The sequence below is a fragment of the Martes martes genome, assembly GCF_963455335.1.
Source record: "Martes martes genome assembly, chromosome: 6".
NCBI lineage: Eukaryota > Metazoa > Chordata > Mammalia > Carnivora > Mustelidae > Martes > Martes martes.
In genome coordinates, this window is record NC_137893.1 from 21302482 (window position 1) to 21323233 (window position 20752).

Below are 20752 nucleotides of genomic sequence, written 5' to 3' on the forward strand. Positions count from 1 at the left end.
CATCAGGTAAGAGCTTATTAGAAATGTAGACTCCCAGCCCCTATCCCAGGCACTACAGAATTAGAATCTGTATTTTAACAAGAATTCAAACACACATTAATGTATGAGAAGCACTGGTCTAGTTCTCTACCCTCCAGATTGAGCAAGTAGCTCTCACTCAGAAATTTAGAAAAAACAAAAACATTATGTACAACTGCATGTAAATCTATAATAGTTGCGATAAAAATTTCAATTAAAAAAGGACCATTTCTAACACGCTTGGAACCATACCTTAAGCTTTTTTGTATCCCTTCTCTACCACCTCTACCCCCACAGTATGGGAAAATATGAAATACACATAATATCCGTGAGTTCACGTATCCAAACACACACATTCACAGCACTATGACGAAAACAAGTGGCACTTCACAGACACTGATACAAGGTATGCCAGAAGAATGTTATCTACTTCCATTAAAAACTTTAAGCTCTATTTTAGTAATAACTTTAAAGTGGCAGGAGTGATACAGTGCTATGGTAAACCAAAAGTTCTGGTTATGAGAAACCTATCCTGATTATTCAATGATTCTACCTGAAATGAAATCATTTCACATGTAACCCAGGTCTCACACAGTTTTCAGGAGGGTTACTCCACTGATCAATTAGGTTTTGTTTTTTTTTTTTAAGATTTTATTTATTTGACACAGAGAGAGAGACAGCGAGAGAGGGAACACGAGCAGGGGGAGTGGGAGGTGGGTAGCAGACTCCCCACTGAGCAGGGAGCCTGATGCAGGGATCAATCCTGGACTCTGGGATCATGACGTGAGCCCAAGGCAGACACTTAACAACTGAGCCACCCAGGCGCACCCCCCCCTTTTTTTTAAATAAATTACAGTTCTTCAAACTAATAACCAGTCCACCAGCTGCAGTGGCAGTGCACTCTGGACCCAAAATTCAAGTTGTTTCTGAAACTTTATCCGATAGGAGGGAATGTTTTTTACTCCTTTACCCAGGAAATTATGTTGATGAGAAATGTTAAGAACTTTTCTAGGTGTTCAGAATTATAAATTACCTATCCAGAGGCACCTGGCTGGCTCAGCTGATGGAGCATACTATTCTTGATCTTGAGGGTCAGGAGTTCGAGCCCCACATTGGGTATAGAGCTTACTTAAAAAAATAGATAAATAAAAACTTTGCATAAATTACTTATACTTGTCCCTTATATTTTTATGTACTTCCCTAATCTTCTAGCTGACTTTTTTACACCTTCATTACTTTTATGACAAAAACATATTTTTTAAAAGGATTTTTTTATGAAACGTAAGAGTAAATGAAAGATGCTCTCCAAGTGTTCTTGAACTTTACTATGAAAATATAACCAAACTGAAATTAGTTCTCTCATAGGAAGCTGCATTTAAGCAAGTTAAAAGCACAGTGGGAAAGAACATAAAATGTCAAGAGGGAAAAAAGGCTTAATTCCGAGTTAGCCCACCCACTGCCCCACCACAGAATCTCCTCCATCAGATCCACTGGCCTGGCCTTTGGGGAGCCTTCCACCCCCACACTAGCTCACTCAGTTTGGTACCTATAATCACTTTCGATGACTGCTAAGGGCTTCTTGTCCCCAGCCCAAATTTTTAGTTCTCTTGAACCTTGGTTTTGCGAGTATCAGAGTGTAGCAAATACACTCTAAGGTGACCCCCCAACACATTACATCTCTGTACTAGTCTCTTCCCTTGAGTTTGGGGAGAACCCATGACTTGCTGCTAGCCAAGAGCATATGGCAAAGGTGATGGGATACCACTCCTGTGATTACATCATGTTAAAGAAGACTCCAGCTTAGCCGAATGAGTGAGTGAGCTGGGTGAGAGATTCTCCTGCTGGCTTTGAGGAAATGGGCTGCCATGTTGTGAGAGATCTACCAGAGGGCTGCCTGGCAAAGAACTATGGGAGGGTCCAGGAATTGGGAATGGTGGCAGCTCACAGCCAGCAAAAAAATGGGGACCTGAGCCTACCACAGCATGAATACTGTCAACCACATACATGGCCCTAGAAGGGAACCATAAGCTCTAAAAAGAAGCACAGCTCTATCCAACAGCTTGACTGCAGCCCCACGAGACCCTGAGCAGAGGACCCAGTGAAATTGTACCCAAATTTCTGACTCAAGAAACTGTGAGACAAAAAAGTCTCTGTTATTCGGTCAGTTAGGCAACCAACTCTTGATCTCAGCTCAGGTCTCAATCTCACGGTTCCAAGCCCCACGTTCGTCTCCACACTGGGCATGGAGCCTAAACAAAAATAATGTTGTAAACTGCTAAATCTGTTATTCAGCAATAGAAAACTTCAATATTGGTTCTTGTATATCAGCCGACACTTATCTAAGGACTGATTATTAGAACGAATGCTAATTCTTGGAATTGTACAAAGTCTTATCCTTCCAATATGGAAATACATCAAACTTTAACAATGCCTACAATCTCATATGGTCATTCACATTTTGGTTTGTGGAACTCTAGTGGATTTTCCAGTGTGGATTTCCAAATTTTCTGCCATGTTCTTATCATCATCCTTCTCTCCCTGAGCTGCATCTTCTACCCCTTAAATGCAGACGCCTCAGATAGAATCCCTGTTCTAGCAAGCTTCCCAGCTGCCAAAGAGTATCTACTGCTTAAATTCCAACAACCTGAGAAAAAGCAGTAAATGGAATACAGGTGGTCTCCAAGCCGTAGCTAAAAGAAAAGTACAATACAAAAGGAGCAAGAAGAATATGCTTTTTCCTGTTAATTTCTCCACCAGTCCTCTCCAAAATTGTTAGGTTATATACAAACCCATACTGTGGAAGGTACTGAAGGTGAATGGGCAGTGGTCAAAAACGATACTGTATTTCACTCAAGGAAAAAACAAAGGCAAATTTGCAGAAATCAGATAAACAAGAGAAAGCAAACATACTGCAAGCAGGTAGAAATGAAACATTATTCACCATAAAACATGGTAAAGACAAGTAAACACAAGCTGTCATTAGTGCTAGTCATTTATCAAAGGAGAGCTCGCACCAGCTTTGCCACATTCATATGAAGTACCCTTTGTCATCCCTGACTCCTACACCACCAAGCCCCTTTCTAATCATTATTTTCGTTTCCCAGGTACTTCAAACTCAAAAAGGAAGAACGCTGTGTGAGGGGTTTGCGGTGGGGCGGGGGGGGGGGGGGTGATACAAATATTCCAAATACAGGTCTTTGTAAATTACACTAGCAGCCTAGTCGACAGTGCTTACGGTGTGATTACCAGCCAGGCTCAATGAGGAGCAAATCCTGTAAGAGCAAGGCCCAGACCCAGACTTTGTTACTAAGGTAGACCCCACTACTAACACAGTAACTCTCCAACAGCTTTTAAAGTCAGAACATTGCATCTCCAAATCCCACCTGAACATCAAGAAAATCAGCATATAAAAATAACTTTTTTGAAAATATCTGTAAAAATAGTAAAATCTCCATAATCGAATCAACTACTACTGTAAGATGCCGATTGTAACATGCAACATTATTTTGTATATGTGTGTGGATAACTGTCGATTAAATTTTGTCACAAAACTGTTAAGTGACCATGGGCTTTAAGATCTATCCTGATTTCAGAGCTGTTACAAATGTGAAAAAAAGGTGCATCTTAGAGCTGATGGAACACAGTACTGAAAAATGTGTTTTGCGGGTAATTATTAAACACAGAGTCTCTTAAACTGACATGTATTCATAACCAGTAGTATTCTCAAAACTATCACTTTGTTTCACTTCTCATTTGAAATGAAGAGTGGATGGCACTTATGTTAATTTCTAACAGACACCTTGCACGAATTTTTTTTTTTTTACTTTTTTTTTCTTACACAAACTTTGAAACTGATGGATTCTTGGTTTGAAAATCATCTCATTGTCACTAATAGAATTATGTATCAGGAGACAGATAAACCAGGCCTACTTAAGTGAAGGGACTGAGCATAGGGCCAGAAAACTAGTAAGCAGCCGTCATGAAGCCAGGTCTCTAAGGTTCTGTCTGTGTTCTCATAGAAATCAGAAATCAAACAAAGCATCAGCATTTTCCTGTGCAACACTACAGGGAGGGCAAAGCAATTAATAAAAAATCTCTGTCCGTTTTCGAAGTTGCTCTTTTATGAAGCGACAGTCCTCTACTTCCCTGGTAGAATACTGATGACTGACCACTTGCTCTGCTAATCGATTCAACTACTAGATGGTTTCATTCTATTAGAACAGCACCCAACTTCTCAACTACAAACACCTTCTTTGTGTGCTCTGAGGGGTAGAGACCGTAGAACACTACCTAATCAGGCACATGCCAAACACTAGCCTCACAATAAGATCCTGCCATACGAGACCTGCCTTGTTCTTTATGGAAAATTCTGGAATTACAGAACCTTTCAAAACTTTGTAGCATTTGCTATACTCTGACCTAGAAATTTTGATTCCCCAAAGCATGCTGATAATCTGTTAATGCTCTGCTCTGACTGGCTTCTTTAGAACTGGAGATTATTCAAGGAGGTCAGAATAATCCATCTTCTCCAGGTGTTAATCCCTTTTTGCCTGGTTTCTTGCAAGGTGATTCACAGGGGACTGCAACACCACTGCGCTGGAGTGGGACTGACTGGAGACTTCAGCTAAGGGCTCCGTCAAAATACTTCTAGATGTCTCTATTACAGAATTCCTCATTGTATCATTCATTTCAATCACTTCAAAATCCATTTCATTCCATTTTTCTGCCTCCTCCTCTTCATTGTCTTCCTCATAGTCATTTAACTCAGAACTAGACAGCAAAGCTTTCTGGTCCTCGCTTTTTCTGTGCCCTTTCCGCTGTTGATGGAGAGGGGAGGTGGCTAATTTATAGAGCACGGGAAATAAAACACTGGTGGCTATCGATGCCCCCAAACAGGTGTACAAAACTACGGGCAAATCAGGGTACTGTCCTTGAAGAATTCCAATTATTGCAGGAATAGCCATTTCTCCCAGGGCGGCACCGACTACAAAAAACGCTGCAGATTTCCCGTGGATGGTGGTGTACTGCTCAATCCAAGAAACGCCACTGGGAAACGTGGTTGCCATCGAGGCCCCATACACGGAAGTCGCTATCCAGAGGCAAACCGGGCTCTTGTCGAAAAGCACCAGCAGTAAGGACGATGCCAGGCTGCCGATGTTGCTCAACACAATCATGGTTCCGGGTTGTAAACACGTAGCAAAAAAGATTGCGAGGCCCCTGCAGGCTGCAAAGGTCCCCCAAAAGATGGAGTTCAACCCAGCTGCTTCACTTTCTTTCATGCCAGCGTGGGTGGTCGCAAATGAGAAAACGTAAGAGCCGTATGTGACCTCAGCTCCAACATAAAAAAAGAAGAACAGGAAAAGGAGACAGAGAAGGACATTGTGGTACTCAGCTCTTCGAGACCTCTGAGCAGAGGCTTTTGCTTTTTCCTGCCTTGAGCTTTTCTTTAAAAACAGAGCCAAAAAAAAGATAGCAACTACAAAGACGTAAGTACCGATAACAGCGTACGCCCACAGCAGATTCATATTGTCAGGGACTCCGAGGACAGATTCTGAGTCAACTTCAGATGACTGGTTGAGGGCAGAATGGTTAGAGTCAGCCTCTGTGCGGTTCTCAGCAGACAGCGTCGTGCCCAGTGCCAGCTTAGCCAGCAAGGGAGCCAAAAAGGCACCCAAGGCAAAACTGAAGTGTAAGGCCTGCATATGTGGGGCTCCTCTGTCCCCCCAAATAGCCAAGATTAGGACGTTACCACCTACCAATGAAAGATGAGGAAAATTATTTAATCATAGTAACAGCAAAAAACAGTTCATTACTCTAAGGAAGAGTTTTACATGGCACAAGGATTAAGGTATTCTTAGTTATCCACTGTGGCAACTCGGTCGATTTTATGATTAAAGGACTCTAACCTACCACCACGGGAGAACTCTGAGCATTGGAAAAAAATCACATACATATGTGATTCTACAAGCTAGTAAACCATTACCTCCTAAAGCCAGGCACATTGGCCCAAGGTGTTTTACAAGACAGTTCTAATACGAGGCTGGCAGGGGGTGAGGAGGGTGGGAAAGAGAAGGATATTTATTCATTTGTAAACATTTTAAATACATATGTTATAATGAGATAATGGCCAAATTACCAAATAACCTGTTGAGGAAAATTATTTATGTATATAGCAGATGCAAAACACATGTTCAGAAACCTGAACACTGTAGGATTCTGCTGGGCCCATTACAGGAAACAAAAGCGAAAGGCAAGAAGCATCAAGTGTGTTTTCTTTCTCTTTAACATATTTGCAGATAAACATACAACTTACCCCATAATTTCACAGCCAAACCAAGCCTAAAGTATAAAATATCCCTACTCTATCAGGTGACAATAGAGAGGGGAAGAAAAGAGCCAGTGGTCTTAGGGGTGAACAAATACCAAGCAGGTTGTTTAGCAGGTTTTAAAAGATAACAAGACACATGGAGAGGATCTCCTGTAGGAAGGCAGGGGCTTTTTGCGAGGGGAAATAAGAGAGAAAGAGAAGGAAAATAACACACAGCTCAGGTTTCTCTTAGTTCAAAAGGCAGAGTGTTTTTTAAATTGGATAGCTGCTTCTATGATTCTTCAGCCAAATATCATTCCAAAGTTGGTTTAACCTATTAAGTCATCAATTCCTCCCATACTACATTGATCAAGTTCTATCCCAAAATGAAAACCCACTCACTTGTGCCATAATTACCCACATGGGGGACCCGCTCCTGTTTGGATACTGCAAGCCAATAATCCCTCACTGAACAGAATTCTTTAAATTTACTCAAAACCAGGCACCCTAGTTGGCAGGAAGAGTAGCTGCCAGAGGGTGGTTCTGACTGGGTGACTCCATGAGCAATTCAGTAGATCGGTGTCATTTTACAATGCAAATGACAATTTGATGTCATCTGCGCTACTTTTTCTAGTAGGAAGTCCCACTCCCAGAGATGACCCTGCAGGGCTCACTGACCTGTATCCAGAATGCCAGCTGAGACACCAAAGACGGACATCATGACAATCAGTAATACTGCTGTCTTACAAAACGGAACAAGATAAAGACCAACTGTGGTAGTCAACATTGACACCCCTGAAAAGAAAGGTAAAACAGCTATAAGAAACAATATTCACACACAGAGTCATGAATCAAGTCGACATCTTAAAAACTCCCATAAATGCAAGGTAGGTCAAATTACAATTGGGTAATAGTAAGTAGATGAGAGGTTCAGTATCTATAAATGATTATTTCCTTTACAAGCTTTCATAATCTTTATGGACTATAAAATATAAGTTAATCTAACACAAGTACATTTCTAGCACTGCTGATAATCAAACCATGTACTACAGGGCAAAGTTTTACAGCAAAACTGACAACTCAAATATATTTAGATATTTCCTATTTTAAAAAGAAACTTTTGGGGCACCTTGGTGGCTCAGTGGGTTAAAGCCTCCGCCTTCAGCTCAGGTCATGATCCCGGGGTCCTGGGATCAAGCCCCACATAGGGCTCTCTGCTCAGCGAGGAGCCTGCCTCTCTGCTTACTTGTGATCTCTGTCTGTCAAATAAATAAAATCTCAAAAAAAAAAGACTTTTAATCAAAATAGATACATCAAAAAATAAATAAAAGGAGACTTTTAGGTATGAGGTAAAAAATTAAAGAGAGAAAAATAAAATGCAGCTATGATAGTTTATAGTAGAACTGTATTAAGTAATTTAGCTTGGGAACAGGGAGGGAAATACAAGAGAGCGATATGTTCTCAACCCACTTTGGAAATCTGAGTAATTATTCATTTATTCATCAACAACAGTAAATTATTCTTCTTACTTCCAAAGCAGTTTTATCACATTAATCCAGATTTTCTTTAAACGTGTCTATCTCTTCAAAAAAGAGGAAGTTAAAAGCTTTGCCATCTATTTGAAGGGTGAGGTAGAGAAGTCTGGAGGAATCATGAACATGGGGCAGCTACAAAAATCTAGCCTACGTCCTTTGGCTCCCAGTACTTCCCACCTTCATTCTCAGTTCAGGGCTTAGAATGGGCAGGTTCAAGGAATTCATTCTAGCCTACGTTCATTGGCCCCAGAAGATATGCCCTAAACCCTGACAAGCAGAGTTCTTTGGACAACTAGTACGTGATCTGGTGGCGGGGGTGGGGGTGGGGGGTGGGCAGTGCCTAAATTACAGTAATGGTCAGGAAGGCTAAAGGTAGTAACACATTCTAGGGCTAATCTAAATTTCCAGAGCAGCCCTGCACAGACTCCCGGTAACTGCTGAGATGAAAACAGGCACCAAGGAAACCCGATTTCCACTGAGGACACCAGAACACTACCCATTTGAGTTGTCAACCACAGTACGTTTCACATTTAAAAACAAACTGTAAATTCCTTGGAAGTAGCCATAAAAAGCTAAAACTGGTCTTTACTTACCCAAAAGTAGAAAATGATTCAAAATATCAAGAAGAACTCCACCAATCACTGAGCCACTCAAAAATCCAAAGGCACGGCCCACGAAAATCAGAGAAAGACTGCTTATATTGCGGTTCACGTTTGTTGCCAAATCTTGAAATGTGGGTCCCAGTATTGCAACACTCATTCCCTGAAATTTAGAAAGACAAAGTCTTTTACTTATAATCATTAAGATAGTGTTTATCTGGGGTGCCTGGGTAGCTCAGTGGGTTAAAGCCTCTGCCTTCGGCTCAGGTCATAATCTCAGGGTCCTGGGATCAAGCCCCGCATTGGGCTCTCTGCACAGCAGGGAAGCCTGCTTCCCTTCCTCTCTCTCTGCCTGCCTCTCTGCCTACTTGTGATTTCTGTCTGTCAAATAAATAAATAAATAATCTTAAAAAAAAAAAAAAAGATAGTGTTTATCTGTGTGGTAGCTTTTTTCACTACTAAAAAGGGAGGAGGAGGGGCACCTGGGCGGCTGTCGGTTGAGAAGCCAACTCTTTCTGATTTCAGCTCCGTCGTGACCTCAGGGTTGTGAGATCGAGCTCCACGCTGGGCTTGGAGCCTGCTTGAGATTCTGTCTGTCTCCCTCTCTCTCTGCCCCTCCCCCACCTCTAAAAATTTAAATTCAATTAAAAAATAAAAAGGGAGGCAGGGATTTCAATGAAATGCAGGGGATTACTTTAAATGTCACAGTCAGGAAAAATTCAGGATGACAGTACTAGGACTCCTAGAACTATAGGATACTGTATTTGGTGTGTCAAATCCTACTGGTTTTCTAGTTTTATGACTCAAGTTAAAAAAAAATTTTTTTTGGCGCTCTGCTGCAATTTTGTTTCCTTTTTGAACAATACCACAAAAGATTCTTGTATTAATAGTGAAATGTAACATTAAAATCGTTTTTGAAATAGTTTTGTGCAGTTTGAAATATACTATATGTACAAATAACACAGGAATTTGGATGTTAAAGATTTAAATTATCAAACCATTAAGACAGCATTCCTGTTTTCTGGTGTTGTCAAAACAGCAATGTTTCTGGATGCACACGGTATCCTTCTTCTGACACACCAAAGTACACAGGAAATAGACAATTCAAACGTTTCTAAATCTGTATTTCTCTTCAAAGAAAACCCCAAGCCATCAGAGAATACTTGTTGGACACTTAAAAATATTTATTGGATATTTCTAATGGGTCTATGCTTCAAGAATAATTCATTCTAATTGGACTGCTCTGCTCAAAATACAGGTTTGCATCCTGCCCAAGCCAGAGCAGTCCCAGACTAAGGGCAGAGCGAGCACTGGTACATGGAGGGAAGGCTGAGCTCCATCTCCAATCAAATTCCTGTGCTGCTTGCAAAGCACTTAAAAAAGGACCTGGCACAGGTGAGGGCTCAAGAAGCAACTGCAATGATTTTTCTTTTTTTCAAATCAAAATACTCTAGGAATCCGTTGTCACTCAAGTGAAAGACGCTAAGTGACTTTCTGAGAGGATTGAGAAGTGACTCTCCTCAGAGGGACTGACTCATCCTACCAAACCCCCAAGATCTCAAGACTCTACAAGTGGTGAGAGGATTTCCAGAAATTAGGGACTTGTGGGGGAACCAAGGGGTTTGTCAAAAGGCTCTTCTAGTCTTGTAGTTTGCTCGAATCTAACACTGAAAGATGTAAAGGTTTGTTTTACATAGGATTGTGGGCAGAATAAGAAACATATTATTCCTGCCTCCACCACTTAAAACCAGCTGTGTGGTCCGGAAGTCATTTTCCCTCTCTGGGTCTATTTCCCCCTTCGGCAAAGATAAGGGGTTGGCTGAACTTGGTCAGGCAAGGAAGAGGAAATACCAGAAAAGCAGCTTCGTGTAATAATTTGGGGTCTGCGTGGGCTCTCGGGGGGCAGGGCCTACAGACCTGGCAACACCCCCTTGCATCTATCTCCCCACCCCACGCCGAAGTACGAAGGTTTGCTGGAGCTGACAAATATACTAGGAAAATCAATTTCGCACTTGACAATAACCCTCCAACATTAGAACATTAGCAGTGTGCCCATTTTTCAGATTAGGAAACTAAGGGTGGGGCAGACGAACGAGCCCAAGGTCACGCAGTTTGCAAGTGGCCGAGGTGAGACTCGAACTCAGAAGCCGGCGTTCTCTGCAGGACGCCTGCTCAGGCCCCGGCCTGGGAGGATTCCAGCCCCGGCTCTCACCAGCCCCAGGAAGGCAGCACACAGGATCACGGTGATGAACCAGCGCAGGACGCTTCCAGCCTGGCGGCCCCGCCTGAAGCCCGCCACCGCCACCGCCTCCGCCTCATTCTCCGCCGCGGCCTGGGCCCCGAGGAGCCGCTGCCCGGCAGCCGGGGCTCCGACCCCACGGAGTTCCACCTCCAACTCCAGTTCGGCGGCTGAGGAGAAGCGGTCTTGCTGCCGCCCGGCTTCTCAGCGGAGCCTCGGGAACCGGGAGCCAAGCCCCGGCCCCGCCCCTCCAGGCCCCCGCCGTCCCCTCGGCAGCCACTTCCCCAGGACCTGCCCCTCGTCGGGGCGGGGAAGTCGAACTTCGGGACACGCCGGGTGTTGCAGGCCGGTGACGCCAGCCCTTCAGCCCGCGAGGTGTCGGAGGGGGTCACGTGGCGGAAATGTGGCCTCTCGCCAACCGCGGCCGCTCGCAAACCGGAAGTTTGTGTGGTTGCCTAGGAGACCGGACGTGGCGCCCGGGCCGCCGCATCACACACGGCTGAGCCCACAGAAGGCCAGCGAGCGGGCGCCGCGTGGCGGAGTGAGCTGAAGCTGCAGCCTGGGACGCGCGGGAGCGTGAGGTAAGACGAGGCCACGCGGTTGCGGGCGAAAAAGCGGGCCAAGACTGGCAGGGTCTGGCTTTGCACCCGCTCCCCGGGTCTCCTCGCAGGGCAAAGAGAGCCCAGTGGTCTGTCCCTTGTGCAGCTTTCTAGAATTGCTGCCCTCGCTCCTTGGAGCTGTGTCTATCTGTCACTCGGCCGCATTTGTTGAACTTCCTATGTGAGCGTTCATGGGTATTCATGAATCCTCCTAACGACACTCCAAAGTCCGGGTTATTCTCGTTTTACAGATCGCAGGATTAAGTCAGAGAGAATAAGTAGCAAGGTGCCCAGGGTCAGTCAGCGAATCGGGAGCTGTACATAATGTAACAGGAACTCAAGAGTCCGGACCCACAGCTGAGGTTTCAAGCACCCTCTGGCTCCAGTCCCGGCAAGTGATACCATTGTCAGAAACTGGAGCAGGACGCGGGTTTCCAGGATCCCCGAGTAAAGGTGTGCCGGTGGAAGGCCTCGTCGTCTTTACCCGGTTCCAGCTTTTTTTTTTTTTTTAAATATTTTATTTATTTGACAGAGAGAGATCACAAGTAGGCAGAGAGGCAGGCAGAGAGAGAGGAGGAAGCAGGCTCCCCGCTGAGCAGAGAGCCCCATGTGAGGCTCGATCCCAGGACTCTGGGATCATGACCCGAGTCGAAGGCAGAGGCTTTAACCCACTGAGCCACCCAGGCGCCCCCCCAGTTTCAGCTTTTTGTTCCCTTTTGCTCTTTGACCAGATCACGGCCTCAAGACGTGTGAATATTTTTTACCGCCTTTCGGAAATGTGCTGTTGCGCCCGATGACTTTTACCCACTTGGGCTCCCACACTACAAACCTAAAGCTCTTCATCGTTTCCTTTCCAGCCCATCTCTCCAGCCCCATCCATCTGGTCCTGGAGCCTTTTCCAGTTTACCTCAGAAAGCACAGGCGCTGTGATTTAAGAGAACCTGTTTTCGATTTCAGGATCAGGGAAGGCCTCTTTGAGAAAAGTCTGATGTGGTTGAAACGAAAGGCATATGGATTAAAGAGAAGAGAAGCTTGTACGAGAAGCAGGTTGCAAAGGATTTTGTAGCGTCCTCCGTGGAGTTCTGTCTTGAGCGACACACCCCCGACTTGCTCACTGAGATTTAATATAAGCAAAAAAACTCTGTAGGAAGTCAAGCTTCACAGTATTTCATCTTTATTGCCTAAAACCAAGCTCCTTTTTTCCCCCCTAAATAAATTTGCCCCTCTTCTGTGATACTCCATGCAGATATCACCACCCACCCGGCTACCTTTGTAAGGACCCTGAGATCCTGTCTTTATGCTTCTTTCTTTCTCCTCACCAAGTCCTGCCAACTTTACCTCCATAGATATTTCTGGAACCAGCTCTCTATGCTATTATCACAGACTACTTTTAGAACTTTATAACTTCTCACCAAAACTATTCCCCTAAGTTCCTAATTGGTTTTCTCCTCTCTAGTCTTCTGGAACTTTCACCAAATTTGGGAAGTTTCTAGCCATTACTTTTTCGCATAATTTTTCTCAACCTCTTTCACCTGTCTTTTTTTTTTTTTTTTTTTTTTTTTAAAGATTTTATCTATTTATTTGACAGATAGAAATCACAAGCAGGCAGAGGCAGGCAGAGAGAGGAGGAAGCAGGCTCCCCACTGAGCAGAGAGCCCGATGCGGGGCTCGATCCCAGGACCCTGGGATCATGACCTGAGCCGAAGGCAGAGGCCTTAACCCACTGAGCCACCCAGGTGCCCCTCTTTCACCTGTCTTTCTGGGACTCTAATGACTTATATGTTAGACCTTCTGCTGCTGTTGCACAGGTCTCTGATGCTCCTGTGTTCTTTTTTCCAGCATTTTATCCCATGCTGCTCTTTAGGTAATTTCTGTTAACTTATCTATCTTCAAGTTCAGGGCTGCTTTCTTTCATCATCTCCATTGTGCTGTTATACCTATCCAGTGAACTTGTTTCTTTCAGATACTGATCAGTTCAAAATTTCTACTTGGGGGTCTCTTTCATGCTTTGTTTCTCTGCTGGAAATGTCTTTCTTTACATTTATCTCACCTGTGTTTATCTTTACCTCCTGCAACACGTAGAAGCTGATTTAGAGTCTTCGTCTGAATATTCCAACACCTGTGTTATCTCAGAGTTGTTTTGGTGATTGTCTCTTCCCTCAGGATTGGGCCACAGTTTCCTGGTTCTTTGTCTGACAGGTGTTAACTTTAAAAATAAAACAGCCAGTTATTTTAACAGCAAAAATGGATTTATTTGGGAAGAACAGAAAATGGCAGTCTGGGACCGCAAGCTATGGCAAAACCATCAGAAGTCTAGAGAACAAAGGAGAGGACTCCTCTTTTATGGAAGAAAGGGGGGACGTTGGGAGAACGGCTACAAACAGAAGTCCATTGGAGTGAAGTGGGAATTCAAAGTATAGTGGCTTTTCATGGCTGAGTTGTGACAGTCTCTCACTGACTGGGCTGCTGCCAGAGGAGGAGGAAAACCTCTCTTCCTTCCTGCTAGGAGAGTAACGTAGTATTTAGAAGCAGCAGTACCCAGCTTGCTCCAGAGCAACGAATGTCTCCTGCTGTTGGAGCTGCAGGTGACCACGAGCAGCAGGGCACGAGAGCTCCCCCTGCTGGCTTCCTGCCGTCATTTTAAGCAAAGTTTCCTCCTATTAATTTTTACACAGGCCATTTCCTCTCGCCTCTGGAACCTAGTGACAGTTAACGTGGTGCTGCCCCTGGATCCTGTGAGAATCCTCCTCTGGCGAATGTATGTTTGTTTAAGCAGGCAAGCTCCCTGATGGGGTTCACATTACAGGTTTTGCATCGCCTTCTGTAGTTGTTGGTTTCAATCTCAGTTCAGTTTTCATTTTTTTTAAATATTTTATTTATTTATTTGACAGAGAGAGATCACAAGTAGGCAGAGAGGCAGGCAGAGAGAGAGAGAGGAGGAAGCAGGCTCCCCGCTGAGCAGAGAGCCCGATGCGGGACTCGATCCCAGGACCCTGAGATCACGACCTGAGCCAAAGGCAGAGGCTTAACCCACTGAGCCACCCAGGTGCCCCTCAGTTCAGTTTTCAAAGCCTCTGCTCTGTTGCTCTGGGTCTGTCCTGAGCACGTACCACTCAGGGGTTGGTCTGAGAGTCGGCCCATGATTAACTGCTGGTTGTCAAAGGCTTTGCTGCGCTGTGCTGCTTTGGGTCTCTTGCAGACAAGTGCAAGTCAGCAGTGAACCTAAGACTGACGGTGGTTCCTACACAAAATTAGGAAACCCCTTCGGTGACCCTGTCCTCTCCCTCCTCCCTGCTCACTTTCCGACTCACAGAGGCCCCTCTTCTCAGTTCGCTGGACCTGCTCTCGGTATCCCTGGATGGAGAGACAGGGTTTCTGTCAACAGAGTTAGCTACTCAGGCAGCCAAACAGTTCCCACAGGACAGAAACGACAAGAGGGGAAAGGGCCAGGAAACCCATCCCCTGACAGGTTCCTTTTCCAAGTTGTGCCTCCCCTTCACCATCTTGTACTTTTCAGAGTCCTCGGGCGGTCGTTGTCTGTATTTTGTCATGAGTTTTTAGTTGTGACTAGCGGGAAAGATGGACAGGAGTAGCCTTATGATGCCAAAGCTATACCAGAACTAGTCCCACCTTTAAGAATCCGCTTAGGTATGGACATTGGGGAGGGTATGAGCTATGGTGAGTGCTGTGAAGTGTGTAAACCTGGTGATTCACAGACCTGTACCCCTGGGGCTAATAATACATTATATGTTTATAAAAAATAAAAATACTATTTTAAAAAAATCTGCTTAGGTGTGGCGTGCCTGGGCGGCTGTCGGTTGAGGGTCCGGCTCTCGGTTTTGGCTCAGGTCATGATCTCAGGATCATGGGATGGAGCCCCGTGGGGAGACCCAAGGCCACTCAGCATGGAGTCGCTGGAGAGTCTCCCCCTTGCCCTCCCCTTCACCCCTCCCCCAGCTCATGCTCTCTCTCGAAATAAATACATAAATCTTAAAAAGAAAAAAAAAAAGAAAGAAAAGAAAAAGAATCCACTTAGCTGTTACCTCCTCTAGCCAGCCTTTCCTGACCCTCCTCTCCGTAATACTAATAGTCCACCTACTGTTTCATACAGAATGTTCCTGTTTATGTGTCATCTTCCCTACCGTACTCAGAGTGTCTGAAGGGAAGGCACTGTGTGGCACTGTGTCTTGTTTATCCTTTAGCATAGTGCCTGGCACAAAGTGGGTCTTCAGAAAATGTTTGTTGAATGTAGTAGACTTTCTCTGGTCACCCTAACCAAAAATCTGAATTCCTGTGTAGTTGTGCAACTGCTCAATTTTCTTACACATTCTAGCTTGTGTTATAAATATTTTAGCACTTATCTTTAGTTTCCTGGTAGATTGTAACCTCAGAGTTTTATGTCTCTATCTCCCCTGTAGCATTGTATTACATACTTAATAAATATTATTAAACTGATTTGAGGTTCAATTCAGTTAACTAATTTTGGTCAAAGGCTTTAATTCATCCGGATTAAACTTGAAAAAAAAACCCCAAAACAAAACAAAAAAAACTCTAAATGGAAGGATCTACTTTCTAATTCTTCCCACTTTGCTCCTGAAAGCAGCAGGATATTTTGTCCAATTGCCTCCAGAGGTCACTCACCACCTTTAAAGAAAAAAGGTGTGATGAAAATAGGGTACTGTTTTGTCCAGGTTTCTCCTTAGGCTAATAGTGAGGATAAATTTTTTGTGCGAGACAATTCATGAAAAATAAAATATTGAGGGGCCATTTTCTTTCAGTTGAAAATAAATATAGTTTTTTTTTTTTTTTTAAAGATTTTATTTGTGAGTGTGTGAGCGAAGGAGGAACTGAGGAAGAAGGAGAGAATCTCGAGCTGACTCCCCGCTGAGCTAGGAGCCTGACTCAGGGACACAGGGGCTCGATTCCACAACCCGGAGATCACAACCTGAGCGGAAACCAAGAGTCCCAGCTCAACCACTGAGCCACCCAGGCGCCCCCTCAGTAAGATAACTTTTGTTTGCACTATGTGCTTTGAAAAGTTCAAATAGTACTGAAAGGATCTGACATGGGTGTCTGATGGAATTTTTTTTATCTCATTAAAAATTAAAACTTAGGGACACCTAGGTAGCTCATGTGGATAAGTATCTGCCTTCACTTGGGTCATGATCTTGGAGTCCTGGGATCAAGTCCTGCATCAGGCTCCTTGCTCAGTGGGGAGCCTGCTTCTCCCTCTGCTGCCACTCCCCACTCTCTCAAATAAATAAAATCTTTTTTTGAAAAATAAAATTAAAACTTACTGATTTCTAAATTTCCTTTTTTTGTTTTTAAAGGTTGAATGAATACTTTTTTTTTTTTTTAAGATTTTATTTATTTATTTGACAGAGAGAGAGAGCACAAGCAGGCAAACAGGCAAGCAGAGAGAGAGGGGGAAGCAGGCTCCCCGCCGAGTAGAGAGTGCAATACGGGGCTCGATCCCAGGACCCTGAGATCATGACCTGAGCTGAAGGCAGAAGCTTTAACCCACTGAGCCACCCAGGCGCCCCAAATTTCCTTTTTTAAAAAAATAGAAACTTAGGATTTCCTTTAACTGGATTCATGGTAACATTCAAGACTATGGGACCCTTTGATCTGCCATCATAAGGCCTCCTATGCTGTTTTGATAAGATAAAATCTTTGGCTTACTGTACTGTTAGAAGCCAAAATCGACTTATCAAGAGAATAAAAATAAAGCAACCCAGAGATGGGCCACTGTAGGCTCAAATAGAAATAGACTAATATTTCTTAAAGTACTAAGTACTGCGGGAGCAATTAGAGTCGTCCATATTAAAAAAAAAAAAAAAGGAAACTACTTTTAAGGCCCTTAAGCGCTCTGTAAGAGATACATCCTTCCTCCGCTGGAGGCAGCCACTGACCCAGGGCTGGATGCTGCTCTGCTCTGCTCAGGAGCCAAGCTGTTCTGGGTTAATCCCTGCCATCTAATACTGTGCTTGCTACCCTCTGCTTGGGAGGAGACCAACCCCTCTGCAGAAATCCCCACAATGACAGGGACTGGTATGTTGCTAAACTAGGAACAAACACCAGTAGCAGGTTTGTTTGTTTTTGTTTTTTAAATTTCTATGCAAACTATGTAAAAGCCCACCCGTTCGTTGATTTACTCATCAAGTAATTATTAAATACCCAGTCTGTGCCAGGCAGAGATCTAACAGTGAAAAAAGCAGACAAAAGTTCTTGCCCTCATGGACAAGGTAGAAAATGAACAAATGCATTTGTAATATGTCAACAGTGATCAGTACCGTGAAGAAAAATAAAGCAGAACAAAAGGGACAGCGAGTGAGGGAAAGGGGTTATTTTAAATTAAGACAGTGTTGGGGAAGGTGCCTGGGAGTGACATTTGAACCGAGCCCTAACTGAAGTGAGGGAACCAGCCGGGCAGGAAGGGCATGCCAGGAAGAACAGATCTACAAGGATCCAGTAGCCGGAGTGAGCTCGGTGTGTTCTAGAAATAAAAAGGCCGGCACGGCTGGAGCAGCCTGGGTGAAGGGAAGGTTGGTAGAAAATGAGAGAGCAAGCAGGGTTTCTGGCTGTATGGGCCTTAGGTTAAGGATTTTCCGATTGTGTTGGAAGAATGCACTAGAGAGGAGCAGGAAAGAGAGCAGGGAGAGCTGTGTTTTAATAATTCTTTAACAAAATTCTTGTAACCAAAACTAGGATCTCAAAGAGTCACTGAAAAGTTCCATTGTAGACATCAAGGAAGAATTGAGAGCGAACCCTAGGCCAGTGAAGAAGGAATTTAATAAAGTCGGAGGTAAACAAATTATTCAAAATATGTCAAAGTGAAATGTTAAGGCAGAAAAAGCTTGGGAATTTGCACAGAGAAATCCGGGTGGATGGAGTAGCCGAAGGGCAGAGAGAAAATCTGCTTTGGAGTTTTAACTCCAATGTGGAGTTAAAAATAATGAGTTGCCCACTGTTACTAAGCGGTAAAAGGTAAGTCTGGAAAGGCATTTGTGAAGAACTTTGAAAACCAAGCCGAAGACATAGTCTTTTGACTTTAGGAAGCTATGATGGGTTTGTGAGTAGTAAGAGTATCATGATAAAAGCAGAGGACTACGAACATCAGCAGACAGAACTGGCCAGTTGAACTGGAGTAGGAGAATCTAGAGACACGGAAATAACTTGGGTGGTTTTATTCCACAGATTAGTGAAGTGACCACTGCATTTGCACTAGAGCGGCTTGGTCGGAATAGAGGGGTAGGTATGGAGGCAACAATTCCCATGATCGTGTGTGTGTGTGTGTGTGTGTGCTGTGCATGCGTGCTGGACGGTAGCTTCAGAATTTCTATAGATGAAGGTATAAGATAACAATCTGGTCAGAAGGTGGGAGAGTTAGGGGACTTGTATTCAAGATAAACTATTTTTACTTCAAGTATAGCTTTATTTAGAGTGGCCAAGGGTAAGCAACTAAAGGAGATTTTAAGGGGGCTAAACTGCCCCTGTCTCACCCCACACCACCCATTGGTTCTAATCTTGATACAGGGAAGGCCCAAATGATATGAAAAATATGGCCCTAAGAACTGAAATCTAACTTTGAGGTTTCTTCAGAGAGAGAAATCCTGTACAGTGGAAAATGCCCACCTCACCCAGCTCTTGAGGAGGGGTGGGGGTGGGGCAGGGGCAGCTCAATCGCCCACCAGCTTGACACGGAAATGCTTTGTATCTATTATTTCAGTGCGTGGACCTGTTGGGAGCCCAGCAAAGGGAGCTGAGATAGTCAAAATCTCTGAGAATGAGTCAAACTGTCATTCAGCAAAAGAGCCCAGTGAAGAACAGGAGCCGAGCTGAGAAGTCAAAGCACAGGGCTTGGGAGGCCACAAGAATGAGGAGGTAAGGCCCGGCCTTGGGCCTCGCCTGCCAAAATAGCATCTTCCTGACACCCAGCCTCTGCCTGGTTTATATAATGCCAGTTGCCGCGAGTAGTTTAAACTTTATTTATTTTTTTTTAATTTATTTATTTAACAGAGAGAGATCACAAGTAGGCAGAGAGGCAGGCAGAGAGAGAGGAGGAAGCAGGCTCCCTGCTGAGCAGAGAGCCCGATGCGGGGCTCAATCCCAGGACCTTGGGATCATGACCTGAGCGGCAGAGGCTTTAACACACTGAGCCACCCAGGTGCCCCTACCTCGAGTACTTTATCGTACGACTATGTTCCTGGACAATTAGGGAACATTAGTTATAGACTCGAAAGCATTACTCAGTAACAGTTTATTGGAATCCCTGGTTAGGTTTTCAATTCTTGCCTGGCTTCTTTGAAGATGATTTCAGAAGGAAACAATCAGCTCTGGGCAGTTATCCCCGCCCTGCAAAGTCATGTTGTTGCCTGGACCCCTCATGTGCTGGTGTTTGGAGGTAGGCTGTTTGGGAGGTAATTAGGTTTAGATGAGGTCGTGAGGGTAGGGCCCCATGGAAAGGATTAGTGTCCTTATAAGAAGAGGAAGAGAGGGGCGCCTAGGTGACTCAGTGGGTTAAAGCCTCTGCCTTCGGCTCAGGTCATGATCTCAGGGTCCTGGGATCGAGCCCCGCATCGGGCTCTCTGCTCAGCAGGGAGCCTGCTTCCCCGTCTCTCTCTGCCTGCCTCTCTGCCTACTTGTGATCTCTGTCTGTCAAGAAAATAAATAAAATCTCAAAAAAAAAAAAAAAAAAAGAAGAAGAAGAAGAAGAGGAAGAGAGACCAGAGCCAGGGAGCTCTCTTGTGAGGACACAGAGAAGGCAACTCTCTGAAAGCCAGAAGATCACCTTCCCAAGGAACTGAATTAGTACCTTGATCTTGGACCTGTGAAAAATAAATTCCTGTCGTTTCAGACACCCAGTCTGTGGTATTTAGTTATGGCAGCCTGAGCTGGCAAAAAATAAAATCTTTCATAATGTTTTGTGGTTTTAGTGCAGGTAACAACTCTTCATGGTAACACCTGGATTGTTATAACTGAATATTTTCTTTTGTACTCAAATGTTTTAAATATAGACCAATTATTAAACCTTAAAAAAAAAGCCCTATTTGGTTAGCAGAATGTATTAAATCCTATTAATAATAAAGATAAAAATCAGTATATGGGTGCTGTCATTTAGAGATGGTGAAAAGAGGAAGAGAGTTTGAGAGAGAGAGAGAGAATAATGAATGAGACAGATGAGCTATTCACACTAGACCCCAAGGTCGGGTCTTTCAGAGATCAACTTTCCAAGGTTATGAACTCAGCTGTTAGTTCATCCAGAGCGGATCAGCTTCCAGAAAACTAACTGATATGACCAGACCCAAAGACGTGGATCTGTAAACCTGTGTCTAGTGTTCCCAGGGCACCCCTTCCCAGTGAGTTGGTTAGTTGGGCCAATCTAGACATCAAATGATAGGTTAATTAGAGGTCAGAAAACTAAAGCCCACAGGCCATATCCGGCCACAACCTGT

The 20752-nt window shown here is 44.2% G+C and overlaps 1 protein-coding gene across 1 annotated transcript; it reads right to left on the reverse strand.

Annotated features, from left to right (window-relative positions):
• Positions 1–2847: 2847 nt before the first annotated feature.
• Positions 2848–11075, reverse strand: MFSD4B (major facilitator superfamily domain containing 4B). The gene is made up of 4 exons (XM_080806925.1): positions 10672–11075; positions 8454–8622; positions 7004–7120; positions 2848–5770 (listed from the first exon to the last, which is right to left on the reverse strand). The coding sequence occupies exons 2-4, from the start codon at positions 8617–8619 to the stop codon at positions 4554–4556; spliced, it is 1500 nt and encodes a 499-aa protein (XP_080663051.1). The 5' UTR covers positions 8620–8622; positions 10672–11075; the 3' UTR covers positions 2848–4553.
• Between the last annotated feature and the right edge of the window lie 9677 nt (positions 11076–20752).

Coding starts and splice junctions, on each gene's coding strand:
- MFSD4B (XM_080806925.1), bottom strand. CDS start 8,619: ATGAGTGTTGCAATACTGGGACCCACATTTCAAGATTTGGCAACAAAC. Junction 7,121..8,453: donor GAATCATTTTCTACTTTTGG/GTAAGTAAAGAC, acceptor CTTTCTTTTCAG/GGGTGTCAATGTTGACTACC. Junction 5,771..7,003: donor AGCTGGCATTCTGGATACAG/GTCAGTGAGCCC, acceptor TTTCATTGGTAG/GTGGTAACGTCCTAATCTTG.